This window comes from Thalassophryne amazonica, chromosome 17 (assembly GCF_902500255.1).
Source record: "Thalassophryne amazonica chromosome 17, fThaAma1.1, whole genome shotgun sequence".
Taxonomy (NCBI): domain Eukaryota; kingdom Metazoa; phylum Chordata; class Actinopteri; order Batrachoidiformes; family Batrachoididae; genus Thalassophryne; species Thalassophryne amazonica.
Window position 1 is genome coordinate 13881996 of NC_047119.1, and position 16696 is coordinate 13898691.

At 40.5% G+C, this 16696-nt stretch overlaps 1 protein-coding gene across 1 annotated transcript in view; it reads left to right on the forward strand.

The window, feature by feature from the left end:
• lamc3 (laminin, gamma 3) overlaps positions 1–16696 on the forward strand; it is a 334434-nt gene that overhangs the window by 295323 nt on the left and 22415 nt on the right. Inside the window, 2 exon segments of the mRNA XM_034192005.1 lie at positions 10749–10923; positions 13287–13519. Of these exon segments, the coding sequence (XP_034047896.1) occupies positions 10749–10923; positions 13287–13519 (408 nt within the window).

Genomic DNA, 16696 nt, shown 5'->3' on the forward strand with positions numbered 1-16696 from the left:
TTTTTGACCTCTTAAAATAGGTCAAGGTTAACATCTTGAACTTGTCCACACTCAAAATATGGCTCTTTGTATGAACTCAGTTCAATTATGTGCAGGATTTCCATCTAATAAATATATGTAGCCCCAACTCAACTAAAAACACATCCATACAAATATGTAATTTAACTGAGTTGGGACTACATATATTTATTAGATGGAATCCAGTCCAATGAGTCTTTTTTTTTTTTTTTTTTTTGAGTGTATCACACAAACAAATGACTCGATTCAATTATGGGCAGGATTTCCATATATTAAATATATGCAGTCCAAACTCAATTAAATTAAATTAAACTTGCATGGATTGTGTTTTATTTGAAGTGGGGCTACATATATTATAAGATGGAATCCAATCCAATGACTCAGTTTTTTGAGTGTATCACACAAACAAATGACTCATTGAATGAACTCAATTCAATTATGTGCAGGATTTTCCATATATAATATATGTAGTCCCAACTAAATTAAATTAACTTGCATGAATGTGCTTTATTTGAGTTGGGGCTACATATATTTATTGGATGGAAAATCCTGCACATAATTGATTGAGTTCATCCAATGCATCTGTTTTTTGAGTGCAAGGTCTGTGCACCAAAATTAGTCCCAGTGAATTTGAAGACCCTGCAGTAATGGGATGGGACTTATGCTGAAACATGGACAGATGGACGACGGATGGACACAAAGTCTTTGCAATACCTGATGGTCATATTTGGCCTTGGGTGCAAACATAGAGAACACAAATATTACAGAATACCTGCAACAATTTGATTTGATAATGCGTCTTTTACAAATTCGCACAGTGCATGAAGAAACATAGACATATTGCGAATAACCACAAGACCACTGGAGTACGACCAGCACAAAAAGAGGTTTCTGCCCCGTGGTGCTTCTCTGAATTTTTCTTCAGTGTTGCTCTACGGCAGCATCTTGTCAAAAAACTGTTCGGCGACTGATGCATTATTTTATAGTTCTACATCACCATTGGTGCCAGTGCAGTGTGCACTTCATGAAACTACAATAGATGTAGAAACAGTTTACACCTGTTAGCATAGAATGTTATCTCTCTTGGGGTGATAATTATGTTGGATTCAAGTGTTGTTCTTCTGGTGTTCAGGAGGTGATGTGTTCTGGCTCCTACTTCAGTTCACTGCATGCGTGGACGGGATGTTTGTGTAAACTGAGGTTCCTTTACTGATGAGGTCCAGGTACTTCTGGACTTTGTGGTCATTGCAGTGGTCTATGGGGAATCATGGATGTCTTCATCGTCGCACTTAAAGGGCATATCTCACTCCAGTCAACACAAACACTCATCTTTAACTGCTTATCCAAGATTGGGACACGGGGGGGACTGGAGCTATCCCAGCAGTCTTAGGGTGTGAGGCTGGGTACCACCCTGGATAGGACGCCACAGACTGTCACCGGTCCACATTAGACAAACAACACATTCCCACCTGCATGCACAAGTAAAGTAAAAGTAAGTAAAATAAAAGCCAAAGTGGGTCGGAAAAAATTGCAGGACAGGTCCACAGCCATTTTGATCCAGAATCATCCAAAGGCACATCTGTGATTTTACTCCTGCTGTTCACACACAGAACTGTTGTTCAGTGTGTGCTGTTATTTTTGGTCCACAGGAAAGTTCACAGTAAACACCCACGTTGATAACACAAATGGCTGAGAGCTGGTCCACATCACAGCTCTCCCATTATGATGGCAAGAGCGACCACTGCTGACACTCACTGGCACTTTCTCTTTGACTCTCCGTGGCCACAATTTCAGTTTTTTCAATTTCAATTTATTTTCATTTATATAGCGCCAAATCATAACAGAGTTGCCTCAAGGCGCTTCACACAAGTAATGTCTAACCTTACTAACCCCCAGACCAGCAGTGGTAAGGAAAAACTCCCTCTGAGGAAGAAACCTCAAGCAGACCAGACTCAAAGGAGTGACCCTCTGCTTGGGCCATGCTACAAACATAAATTACAGAACAATTCACAAAATGAATATACAAGAAATGCTATTGGCGCACAGGACAGGAGGATCGCCAACACGAAAACAACTCCCATCTCTGGATGGAGCTGCACCTTAAACAGAGAGAAAAAACAGAATCAGGCATCAGAACGGCAAGAAATACAATATAATTTGTCAGCATTTAACAACAAGAAAAACAAGAAATACTAAGTTGATCGCAGGCCACTAGCCCTAAGCTGCACTAAAAGACCCAGAATTTAGGTAAAGTTGAGGCCACGGCACGCTCCATTTACTAATAAAATGAATTAAAAGAGTAAAAAGCGTAAAACTATACTATGCCAGTATGCTAGCCATACGAAAGGGAAAATAAGTGCGTCTTAAGTCTGGACTTGAAAGTGTCTACAGAATCTGACTGTTTTATTGATGCAGGGAGATCATTCCTGAGAACAGGGGCACGATAAGAGAAAGCTCTGTAACCTGCAGAATTCTTCTTCACCCTAGGGACGCAAAGTAGTCATGCATCCTGAGAATGCAAAGCCGCGGGCCGGTACATAAGGTTTAATTAGGTCAGGCTAAGTAGGGAGGTGCCAGTCCGTGAAACAATTTTATAGACTAGTAGCAGAACCATTAAAATCTGATCTCACTGGGACAGGAAGCCAGTGAAGAGATGCCAAAATGGGTGTATCTGGTCAAACTTTCTGCTTCATGTCAAAAGTCTGGCTGCAGCCACACTTATAAACAAATGTGTGCCATTCCTCTGTGACTCGCTAGAACCCCATGACTCATAGTTTAACTTAGCATGGCATGACATGGCACAAACCACAAATACTGCTGGTTCCACGCTTTCTGGAAAGGCCACACATTTCGTTAGAATTCTCCTGGCCAACACAAATTGGAAGGATAGAATCCTGATCCCCGGTTAATGGTACTAACAATGGACAACAAGCCCAAACGAAACAAGAAATGTGGACTTACTTGACTTTCAGAGGCTTTGTTAACCGTTCACCCAGCTTCATTCCTGTAGCTGGCACTTCGTCAGAATTTTCATACTGTTGAAAAATGTGAATGAATCCCGACAACAACCTTAATTCATCCATATTCCATTTTGTTTTCTGTCTTGACGGTTCCTTATTATTTGCATAGTTTCCATAACATCGGCATTTGTTAGACTGTCGGTCCAACCTCCCAAGTCCGAGGTCGTGCACGAACGTGACAAGGCTTTGTTTACCGTCATCGAGCTACGTTCCTGTAGCTGGCACTTCGTCAGAATTTTCAAACTGCTGAAAAATGTGAACGAATCCTGACAAACAACCTCAATTCATCCATATTCCATTTTTGTTTTCTGTCTCGACGGTTCCTTATTATTTAAGTAGTTTCTGTAACATCGGCGTTCTGTTAGACTGTCGTCCAACTTCGTCCAACCTCCCAAGTCCGAGGTCGTGCCACGAACATTGACGAGGCTTGTTTAACCGTCATCGAGCTACGTTCCTGTAGCTGGCACTTCGTCAGAATTTTCAAACTGCTGAAAAATGTGAACGAAATCCCTGACAACAACCTTAATTCATTCGTATACCATTTTGTTTTCTGTCTTGACGGTTCCTTATTATTTGCTTGAGTTTCCGTAACATCGGCATTCTGTTAACTGTCGTCCACTTCGTCCAACCTCCCAAGTCCGAGGTCGTGCACGAACGTTGACGAGGCTTGTTTAACCGTCATCAAGCTACGTTCCTGTAGCTGGCACTTTCGTCAGAATTTTCAAACTGTTGAAAAATGTGAACGAATCCCGACACAACCTCAATTCAATCCATATTCCATTTGTTTTCTGTCTTGATGGTTTGACGTAGTTTCCGTAACATTAGCGTTCTGTTAGACTGTTGTCCAACTATGGTCACCCTCCCAAGTCGCGACGTCTTGCACGAACATTGACAATATCGAATGAATCAAAAAACTAAAGCTCAGACGAGCTGAACGTAGCATCCTTGTATCGCTGATGACTCGTCCATGTGTGGAACGACAAGCAACACTGTCATACAGAAACAATGGCGGCAAAAATGTTTGCTCAACTATTTGAACTATTTATGTACATTCCAACTGTTTGTGGCTGGTTGCGTGTGCAGACACGTTGTTGTTGTGAAGACAAACATCTCTCAGCTGTTGTCAAGACAACCAAATCCCGACCCTGTAAGTACTGTGGAGATGAGGACAAGGCCAGCTGCTCTCGGTCTCATACCCGCTGTCCGTCGCATCATCGCGAATGTTTCGTTTTGATTTCATTTAAAGCGTTGAGGTTGACACTGGCTTCATTTTTCTTTTGTTACTTTCAGTTTTGTTTAGTTCCTTTTTGCGCTGTTGATTCAGATACTTTTCATTGATGGGAAAGATGCAGGGCCCATCTTTTCTGGACGATTTGTAACTCTTTGACTTTTCATCCTTCGTTCAGCTGTCGCTGTGTGCCGTGTGGCTGGGCCCTTAGTTATAATCCATTTTTTGAAGTCCATTTCCCATGTTGTTGTCTGCTTCATTTCTACAGTCTGTCTGGGAGTTACAAAAAAACCTGACTCCCACTTTCCCCATCAAAATCTTGTCTTGTGGAAAACAGTCCACCTAATAATCATCATGACTGGTGTTGCTGCATCCTGCCAAAATACACCTCTTCACCATTTTGACATAATCATCATGCCTTCCCACTAAAAAACCCCTAATTCCAACTGTAAAAAATTTGCTTTTTTCTGTTCACTCCAACACATCAGGGGACATGGTTCTGAAGGGAGGTCCCCAAAGTGACTTCATGGAAATCAACATTTCCAAAAGACTATCAAATCTGAGTGTTTCAAAGCGGCAGGTGAAATCAGGCCAAATTTCTTGTGTTATAAAACGCAAAACACCATTATTTTCCTTTTTTTTTTTTTTTTTAGACTAATCAGCTCACTTGCTGTTTCATTTACCAGTGATATGCACTTCAAGAAGCTGAGTGAAGAGTCAGAGTCTCTGGCCTTGCAATTTTCCTGGATGAAGAGAGCCTGGCTTTCAGTGACTTCCTAGCCATCATAGTTGTATCTGTACAGAATGAAAGAGTCTAAGTTGTTGAGAGATTTGCTTATCTCAGTGGTGACATTCGTGTTTCTGGGTCTTCAGCCATTGAGATGCAGAAACACCTGGGAAGGCACGATGGAGCCATGAATGAAGGTCCAATCTTTCTTTATCCTGCTATGTCCTACCTTCTGTATGGTTGTGAGGCCTGGACACTAACCAACAGTGACAGCTGTCTATTGGTCTCTTCAGAGGATCCTTGGTTACCACTAGAAAGACTTTGTGTCAAATGAGTGGTTCCACATTGATGAGGAGTACCACTTGCATTGTGAGAGAGCACTAGCTATGACTTTTTGGCAACGTTGCATGGGTATCTGGCTATGATCAAACATGAAGCTATCTCAGTAGCTTGAGAAAAGGCCAATGGGATACACCCATGTGTGGGGAGTGGGGATGGATTGGTCACCTGTGTCGTTTGTTGCCATCCATGACACAGGATGGTTCCTTCATGTGATGGATTCGGTGACATTTGGCACCTACACTTGTTCCCAGATCTGATCTGCGGTATCTGCATTTGTCGATGTTGTCCTCATGGATCATCACATTTTCCCCTTTTTACTTCCCCAGTGACGTTGAAGGAGGTGATATTTTTCCCTGTTTGTTTGTTTGTCTGTTGTGAACAGCCTGGTGCCCACAATTTTTCATATAAACTTATGAAATTTTCTTCTGATGCTTCATATCCTGATAAGCAACAACTGATTAAATTTTCAAGGTCATAGGTCAAAGGGCACAGTCAGGAAAAATCTTGGAAAATTGTAAATATCCCTATCTTTAAGACTGAACCATTTTTTTTAATTCATAACTGTCACAAAATATCAGATTTCTTTCATCTTTGACAGTGTTATGTAGGATTGTATCCTTTATTGACTTACAATGTTTGATCCAGATCTGATCCAGATTACGGATTTTGTGGCCATTTAAATTTAACATTGAAAATTCCATTTAATGTATATTTTACATTGTATCTTCATCAAACATGCCCCAATCACTCTCATATTTGAAGTGAGGTGCAGACTGGCACTCACTATCACCTGAGAAAGTTTGATCCAGATCTGATCCAGATTGTGGATTTTGTGGACATTTGAATTTAATATTGAAAAGCCCGATTGATATACATTTTGCATTATATCTCAATCAAAAGTGCCTCAATCACTCTCATTTGTGACAAAGAGGTACAAACTGGCACTCTCAAGGAATAGACGAAGTTTGATCCACATCTGATCCATATTGCGGATTTAGCGGATAACATTAAAAAGCCCTTTTGATGTATGTTTTGTATTATATTTTAGCTTATGAAAAGCCACTTCTAACAGGACTTTTACCTTGGAATTTTTTTCCAAGGTAAAAATCTCACAAAGCAAACAGGAGTCTCACTGTAAAATTAGCTTTTCAACTCTAACGTTTGCTTAAAGTAAACTAATTTCTATATGTGCCAACATATAACTGTGAAACTTTGAATTTTGTGTTTTAATTTGTCTCCCATATATAACTTTAAAATGAAGCTGAAGACAGTAAATATGCATTTGTAAAGTGCGTTATAAATCCCATTCCTCACAATGGAAGCACTTGTGAGCATTAGTTCAAGCTAACATTAGCCCATTCACAACCGGCTAAAATTAGCATGCATGTATTTATGTTACCATGTTTTTGTTTTTTTACATAAGTACTTCTTTTTTAAGGACATTATGAATCCCATTGCTCACAGTGGAGGCACTTATGCTAATGTTTAGTGCAATGTTGGCTAAAGCCAAGCTAGCACCAAGTCAGTTATACTACATTTTATATAAAGACTGTAACTTTGAGCTAAAATAAAGACTGCTGCAACACAGTGACAACATTTACCAAACATGAACCGCAATTGCATTAAATATATATAATTTAGAAAAACCTTAGAACATGTTTATCAGTATTTTTCCAATAATTGCTCTGAGGACAGACTATTAGACTAATGATTCAACAGATTATAGCCAAAGTTAGTGCACAAATGTCATCATTGTTGTTGCCACAGTTACTTGGAAAAGTTAAATTATTAATTACTTTTTACAGTTACATTTTACAGTTACTTTATACAGTTACTTCATTAGCAGCTGCGGACAACTTGTCGGCAGCTGCTGAATGTAACTAATAAAGTAACTAGTGATCTAACTTCGTTATTTTTAAGACTGAATACTCCCAAAAGTAAATATTAGTTACGTTGCTGATTACTGTAATTTCCAGACTATAGAGCGCACCTGAATATAAGCCACACCCACCAATTTTAAAAAGAAAAAAAATTCACATAAATAGGCTGCATCTGTCTATAAGTCACAGGTCTCCACATTGTGATTTGAGATATTTACACAGAAAGATGTTAGAAAGAAAGATTTTAATTAAATACGTACTGTAAAAGCTTTTTTCCTGAAGGTGTTACATATAACTATTGACCAGTACGGGATTCAGCACACACATGGTGGTGTGTGGCAACTCCGCTCCACACGGAGAACTAAGTAACTTTAACTTTTTCGTTCTTTGTGGATCATGAGATAATTTCATCCTGTGCAGCCAGGATCGCCTGGTGGCTGTGGTAAATGAGACGTAAATGAGGCATTGTGACTTTTCAACTTGTGGTGCAAAGACAGAGACCCAGGGGGGGAATGGTGTGGGGGAGAAAGCTCCGCTGACTGATCTAACAGCACAACTGTGGTGCAAAGTGCCCGAGAGGTACTTTTCTTCATGCACGACAAGGAATTAAAGTATTTTCAGATGTCATTTTCCAAAATCAGAAGGCTTTATGTGGATACGTTTTTCTTCAGGACTTGATGATGAATCCACTAAAACGAACAGGTAAGACTTTATATTTACTTTGTGTGTGAATTTATGCCGCATGAGGACTGTCTCTTTCAGCCAATCAATGGACAGCATCAATTGACATATTTCAACTTATGAGAAAGCCTGTAAAATCCATCAATGAGCCGCATTATTGTTTAAGCCACACTGCTCAAAGTGTATGAAAAAAGTAGCGGCTTATACAATTCGTGTTTCTGTGTCTTTATTACGGTAGTTACTTTGCTGATTACTCAATCTTAGAGTAACCAAGTTAGATTACTACTTACCTTAATAGTTACATTACTTATTAGTTACAAGTTGTCTGCAGCTAATGTAACTGCGTAAAGCTCCCAATGAAGTAACTCTATAAAGTAACTAATAAAGTAACTTTTCAAAGTAACTGTGGTGACAGTGATCATCATAAAATATGTTTTATTTATCAACTCATATTTCATAAATAACATGATTAAATAAGCCTACTAAAATAGTTAGCAGTTGTTTTTTGGGAGACATTATATACTACATTATTTTAACTTCATAAATTTATGAAAATATATTTTAAGTCTTTTATTTTGGGGAATCTTGGCTAGATTTGAGTAGGTTTTTCCTCAGGATTGCACTAATATGTCATGATATGGATCTCAATGCAAAATTTAAAGACTGCTCAGCCTTGACAGAGGTGTGCACTCGCCTAGTGTGCACATGTACCACAGCTAAACTTGTAACAGGTTTTACAGGTGCTAAAGCCTGTGAAGCCTTCCTAGTTTTTATATTCAGGTTCAACTTTGCATTAAACAAGCACAAATTTTCATTTTACACTCAAGCAACGAAACACATTGTTCGATTTATTTGCAAAATTTCATGCAAACTCCGCAGTAACTGCAGCTGTCAGTTATACGTAGTGAAGTAGGAAGTTCGAAAAGTGCAAATAAGAAAATTAATATACTCAAGTTAATTTCATGTTTGAGGCACTGACACAGTCTTCAGCTTCTGCTTATGGACATAAACGATGAGAAATGCAAAAATGTGAACATTATTATTATTCTTTTCTGCGCATTTGTCTCTTCTTTTGCCTTGAATGATGCAAATGTTGTACTGTGCATGTATATATTCTTGGAATGCTGCATCCGTCTTTTACTTTCATGTCTTCCCTCACTGTAACGAAGTGCAGTTTGTACTTAAAATGGCACTTCTTGCCCTTGCGGGGCTCTTTTTGTATTTGCAGTCTGCAGGTAAACAGTGGATATGAAGTGAAACAGGAAAAGACATTTGCCCTAATGATGTCCTGCGCTGCAATTTTACTGTCCCTCCAGATTTTGTTGAGAGCCCATGTCCATACATTAAGACACTCTGTCGCCGGGATTCGCCATCTGGGCCCAATCCAAGCACCCCTGATATTTTCTGCATCTCTCCATATGTATTCATCTTCCCACTAAAATGGCACTGTGTTCTATCCGGAGCGGCTTGTACCTGTGTGAATGTGCGCTGTGATTTTCACAGTGTTAGCAATTCAGTGAACATCTCGAGTCTTGTCTGTTCTGAACACCTGCAATTACTTTTGCTGTCCTCGGCCTCCCGCCTTTCATCCCATCCCTCCCCCCAACTTCACCCCCACCCGACTCTGGCTCTGTACCGCTCCCACTCTTTCTCCCTCACTATCTTTCTGCTCACATTTTCCTCCGGCTTTCTCACAGGAAAAGGAAAAAAGCTTATGAGCACATGAAGACCAAACCCGGAGGACTGGGGGGGATTGGGGAAGATGGGGGTCATGTGATCGGTCATAAATGGAGATATTAAAAGGAAAACAGTGAATTAAAAAATTGGATCAAATCCCACAGAGAATTTAATGGAAGGTTTTGACACAAATGAGTCGCTTCAGAGGGGTCGTGCCTGTTATCTAAGAAAGTAAAACAAAAAGTTGTTTAAAGAAAATTTGACTTAATTTTTGGCTAAATAAAAAATTATCTTGTCAAGCATTTTTTTTTTTTTTTTTTTTTTTACATAAGAAAAATGTATTTTGGGAAAATGTATGTCACTTTTTCTGAACAAGTTTTTCCAGTGAATATCAAAAAGCATTTAACTAGTAACAAGGGAAACCAATGGATTTCAAATCATCCAAGCAAAAGGATGATTTTGTTTTCCTTATTTTAAGACAGAGGCTAATCTTAAAATAAGAATTCAGTCTAGTTTTAAGCCACATTTTGATTATTCAATGCCAAGATGTTTTGCTACTTTTGAGAATTCTAACCAAGTACATTTTTCTTACCCCATTGGCAGATTTTGCTTTAATACAAGACAGTTTGGCTCGATTTTGGATTATCTTATTTTGAGAGGGACAGTTTTAGCAGTATGTAAAGAATGTGTCCTATCTGATACTAAAACGACTGAACTGTAAGATGTGAGCTGATTAAGAATACTGTAATCTGATACAGTCTGTGAATGATTCACGGGGGCAGCCAAATCGCGAGCTCTTTTATAGATTTGGATCAAACGACAGCTCGTTCATCCTACTTTTAGACGGTACTTCCCAGAGAAGTCTACTCTAGTCATCAACTGACATGTTCTGCACAGAACAGTGTGAGCGGATGTGGGTATAAAAACATATTCTATCTTTATCTGTGTGTTGATATTCATTTATTCATTGCTTTTGTTGAGATACTACACTTTGATGTTATGGTGCATGAAGACCAGAAGCTCGGTCCCCACATCTGAATGCATAAATACAGCTGCATTGATATGTTGTTCTATCTGATGTTCAGGCCCATGTGCGGTATTTGTTGTGTGTTTGTTTTTGCCAAATCCTGTGTTCTCTCCGACGCCCTCGGTGATAAATCCTGGTGCCGTTACAGGCGGAAAAGCTGAGCACTCGCCTGCAGGATTTGGAGAAGATCCTGTCTCGCTTTGACTGCCGAGGCAGATTTGGGCAGCAGCGCCACCTGCTGAAAAGTCACCCGCTTTACGGACGTCAGCAACAGGGCGAGGACACTCTGCCAAACGCTCTGGAGGATTTCTTGGCTTTCCAAGGTAAGCCGAGATAATTCCACTTCACCGGTCAGACATCTTGGCTTTTCCTGCTAAGGTCACGGCGGACACTTTGTGGAAAGTTAAGCCCAATTATATCATATTTTGGCTGCGAGGTGATGAAATGATATATACAAGAATTTGACAAGAAACTGCCCCAGGGCTCGTGCAAAATGGGCTGTTGCTCTGTGTGTGTGTGAGACGCCCTTACAGACACAACACAAGAAAGTGATTAAATCAAGAAGCAGGCAACAATACAAACGTCCCCCAATTAGTTTAACACAAAGCTGATATATCCTCATTATCTTTGGAAAGAGAAAGGGCTTACAGGCTCAGCTGCACAGACCAAATGGAGACAAATCATAACAATATAGAACAAGGCGCTATGTCACCAACTTAATCCCTATTTATATGACAGGCTGTGCATCTCTAATCCCTGCTTTATTATGAATGTAGTTGCAATCACGATAACAGTTATCTAACAATCCCTCTCCCAACACCCACGTGCTTGCACACAAGCACGGGCACATGCTTTTTAAGCCACTGGGTGGCCTGATAATGGTTTAATGAGTAGGTAGGAGTTAACGACCCGCTGTGTAGGCACACAGCGCACACTGTGACCCAGACACTTGTTATCTCTCCTTTTATTTCGTACAAAGCCAATGACGGAACCAAAGCGTGTTAGAAAATGAAGCAAACTTCCGAACACATTGTACTCCATGTGAACGGCTATAAATGGCGTGGCAGGGCTCTAGCCAGTAATGTTTTTCGTTTAGCATTTAAAATCAGCAACTTATTTCAGAGGCAATGGGGCAGCGCAGTCTCGTTTGAACCCCTGCGTGATATCACAAGATTTGACAGGCTGTCATTGCGCAGCACAAACACAGCATCTCTTCGCACGGAAAGATGGTGTCGTGTTTTGTTTTTGGCTGCAATCACTGAAGCAGTCGCGAAAAGTGCAGTTTTTTCAGTTCCCAGTGGGGAAGGGCGGACGAGGCAAATGGGAGACGTCGTGTCGGTAAGTGTTAGCCTACACACCTTGACAGACTGGCTGCGATCTCTCACCTTCACAACTGTCTCAACATGTTTGAGCTCCAGGTCATAAACAAACGTGTCCGCTTTCCACTGCATCAGCAATTTTTCGTTGCATTTTCACTTTGTTTGCCGTGTAATTTGCCCAAGAACTCAGAGAAAGTGCCATGTTTCCAATGGGGACATACGAGGGCTGTCCCCGGAAGTTGGACTATTGCATCATATGCGTCATATTTTGCTTAGGGTCACTGTCGTGCTAAAAGATGAACCGACGCCCCAGTCTGAGGTCAAGAGTGCTCTGGAGCAGGTTTTCATCCAGGATGTGCTGTATATGGTTGCATTCATCTTTCCCTCAATCCTGACTAGTCTCCCAGTTCCTGCTGCTGAAAAACATCCCCACAGCATGATGCTGCCAGCACCATGCTTCACTGTAGGGATGGTGTCTGGTTTCCTCCAAACATGACGCCTGACATTCACGCCAAAGAGTTCAATCTTTGTCTTATCTGACCACAGAATTTTGTTTCTTGTGGTCTGGGAGTCCTTTAGGTGCCTTTTGGCAAACTCCAGGTGGGCTGCCATCTGCCTCTTACTAAGGAGTGGCCACTCTACCATACAGGCCTGATTGGTGGATCTGAACTTCTTCTAATTACAGATGATAAAGGCCACTGTGCTCATTGGGACCTTCAAAGCTGCAGAAATGTTTCTGTACCCTTCCCCAGATTTGTGCCTCGAGACAATCCTCTCTCAGAGGTCTACAGACAATTCCTTTGACTTCATGCTTGGTTTGTGCTCTGACATACACTGTCAACTATGGGACCGTATATGTAGACAGGTGTGTGTTTTTCCAAATCCTGTCCAATCAACTGAATTTACCCCAGGTGGACTCCAATTAATCTGTAGAAACATCTCAAGGATGATCAGTGGAAACAGGATGCACCTGAACTCAATTTTGAGCTTTGTGGCAAAGGCTGTGAATACTATGTGTATTTTACATTGTCATTATGATGCATTGTGTGTAGAACTTTGAGTGAAAAAAAATGAATTTCATCCATTTTGGAATATGGCTGTAACATAAAATAATGTGGAAATGGTGAAGTGAATAATGTTAATCTCAATGCAAAATTGGTGGATTGTCCCACTTAGTCGGAGGTAAGCTCCCTCTGACGTTTGTCTTTCTGTTTTGTGTCACCACAGGCACGAAGAGTGCGCACAACAGCTGAAAACTCATGCAGCCAATGCTTCCAAGCTGCAAAGGCCTGGGAGGATAATATTCAGTGAAATAATCTGTGTGAAAGACTTTCATTTTGTTTGCCTTGTGCTCTTTGTTCCCATAGAAGCGCGGGAGGCCCTCATAAAACAATTTTCTTTGCTGGAAGCTTCCGCACACACACTCTTATCCCAGCTGCACGGCATTACGTCTGCTTTGAACTGCAGCATCAGCATGACCGAAGATGAGAGGAAGAATGATGGGAGTGGAGCCGCGTGTCAAACCTTAACAGAGTATTTATTCGAGATTAGAACCTCGCAGAAACAGCTCAAACAGGCAACGCAGGACCTGGACAACATGGTAGGCAAATCAAACACGCCACATCCTAAGCATTGTGTTGATGACACACAAATAACCAAGAGAAAAAAGGAAATGGATATTAAAGTAACACATATGACTACATTGATACACTAACTCATGAATCACTATTGTACAAATAATGAATTTTTATGAGTTAATGATGACAATATTATTTTCATTGCACGATTGAAAAAAACACCTAAAATAGATCCTTGTCATTTGATATTTTATTAATTTATCAACAAGAGAAAAGGGACTTACATTTTGGTGTTCGTCACTGGTCCGTTGAGGTCAAGAGGTTCCAAACAGTCCAACGCGAACTTTAAACAGCAATCTATTAAAAATCCAAAATTGTTCGTGTATAGACTGCCATCTGCTTTCCTCTGTCCAGCAAAAAAAAAATCGCAACATAAATTTGTCGAGATCTTCTTCCGACAGCACTTAGACTTCAGCTAGAGACGTCCCAGCGAATACTGCAAACGCCTCCAGATGGCATACGGTCTTCCGGATTTGTTTTTTGTCTTAGAATAATGCGAACAGTCATTAAGCTCATTCAAATCGTCGTCTGTCACCAAAACAAACCCCACCATGTTTGTTTTTAAGTAAAGTGCCATCACCGCTAGTGTGAGCACGCGGTGGTAGCGGCATGCAATGGTAGAAAACATATAGAACCAAAAGTGCACTGTAAATGTAACAAAATGGCAGATGGGATGAATGATCAATATCACGTGACATACAAAGCACCAATCAAATGACAATGTCAGTGTCAATGTCAAATTTATTTATATAGCACATTTACTACAGAAATACTGTCCAAAGTGCTGCATACACCCAAAAGATAATAATAGTAATAATAAAAACACAACATGAACAGAATGACTAAAATAAAGATCGCAACCAAATCAGAAATCGACTAGCTTGAGTCAAAGGCCAGCGCAAACAAGTGAGTTTTTAACAAAGACTTGAAGATGTTTAAAGATGGGGCCGTACGAACATGCGAAGGAAGCCCGTTCCAGAGCCTCGGAGCCGCCACTGAAAATGCACGGTCTCCCCTGGTTTTCAGCCGGGATCTCGGCACTTCCAGAGTCAATTGATTAGCCGATCTCATAGCTCAACCTGGAGCATAAACCGACAGAAGGTCAGAGAGGTAGGAGAGAGCCAATCCATTAAACATTTAAAAACCAACAACAACAACTTAAAATGAATCCTATAACTGACTGGAAGCCAGTGCAAAGAGGCCAGTACAGGAGTTATATGGTCACGCTTTCTGGCACAGAAACTGTATAACTGTATAATAAATATAAGCTACTGCTCCTTCTGTGTCTTCAAACTTTCATAACAGTTCAAATATCAATGTAAGACACTTGCAAGACTGGTCATAGGAACTTGCGAGGTAGTGGTAAGTGGTTTAATGGATAAAGATACCCATTTAAAATTGATGGTTGGTTCTCTGTTTGTCAATCAAATCAGTTTTATTTATATAGCGCCAAATCACAACAAACAGTTGCCCCAAGGTGCTTTATATTGTAAGGCAAGGCCATACAATAATTACGGAAAAACCCCAACGGTTGAAACGACCCCCTGTGAGCAAGCACTTGGTGACAGTGGGAAGGAAAAACTCCCTCTTAACAGGAAGAAACCTCCAGCAGAACCAGGCTCATGGAGGGGCAGTCTTCTGCTGGGACTGGTTGGGGCTGAGGGAGAGAACCAGGAAAAAGACATGCTGTGGAGGGGAGCAGAGATCAATCACCAATGATTAAATGCAGAGTGGTGCATACAGAGCAAAAAGAGAAAGACACACTCAGTGCATCATGGGAACCCCCCAGCAGTCTAAGTCTATAGCAGCATAACTAAGGGATGGTTCAGGGTCACCTGATCCAGCCCTAACTATAAGCTTTAGCAAAAAGGAAAGTTTTAAGCCTAATCTTAAAAGTAGAGAGGGTGTCTGTCTCCCTGATCTGAATTGGGAGCTGGTTCCACAAGAGAGGAGCCTGAAAGCTGAAGGCTCTGCCTCCCATTCTACTCTTACAAACCCTAGGAACTACAAGTAAGCCTGCAGTCTGAGAGCGAAGCGCTCTATTGGGGTGATATGGTACTATGAGGTCCCTAAGATAAGATGGGACCTGATTATTCAAAACCTTATAAGTAAGAAGAAGAATTTTAAATTCTATTCTAGAATTAACAGGAAGCCAATGAAGAGAGGCCAATATGGGATCTAATAGATTGTAATCTATTAGATAAATATGATTCAAACCACCGCAGCGCAGTGCCTTTAGTACCTATGGCATGCTCTAATATCTGTAATAAAATTTTATGGTCAACAGTATCAAAAGCAGCACTGAGGTCTAACAGAACAAGCACAGAGATGAGTCCACTGTCTGAGGCCATAAGAAGATCATTTGTAAACTTCACTAATGCTGTTTCTGTACTATGATGAATTCTAAACCCTGACTGAAACTCTTCAAATAGACCATTCCTCTGCAGATGATCAGTTAGCTGTTTTACAACTACCCTTTCAAGAATTTTTGAGAGAAAAGGAAGGTTGGAGATTGGCCTATAATCAGCTAAGATAGCTGGGTCAAGTGATGGCTTTTTAAGTAATGGTTTAATTACTGCCACCTTAAAAGGCGTGGTACATAGCCAACTAATAAAGATAGATTGATCATATTTAAGATCGAAGCATTAATTAATGGTAGGGCTTCCTTGAGCAGCCTGGTAGGAATGGGGTCTAATAGACATGTTGATGGTTTGGAGGAAGTAACTAATGAAAATAACTCAGACAGAACAATCGGAGAGAAAGAGTCTAACCAAATACCGGCATCACTGAAAGCAGCCAAAGATAACGATATGTCTTTGGGATGGTTATGAGTAATTGTTTCTCTAATAGTTAAAATTTTATTAGCAAAGTCATGAAGTCATTACTAGTTAAAGTTAAAGGAATACTCGGCTCAGTAGAGGTCTGACTCTTTGTCAGCCTGGCTACAGTGCTGAAAAGAAACCTGGGGTTGTTCTTATTTTCTTCAATTAGTGATGAGTAGTAAGATGTCCTAGCTTTACGGAGGGCTTTTTTATAGAGCAACAGACTCTTTTTCCAGGCTAAGTGAAGATCTTCTAAATTAGTTTCATTTCCTCTCCAACTTACGGGTTATCTACTTTAAGCTGCGAGTTTGTGAGTTA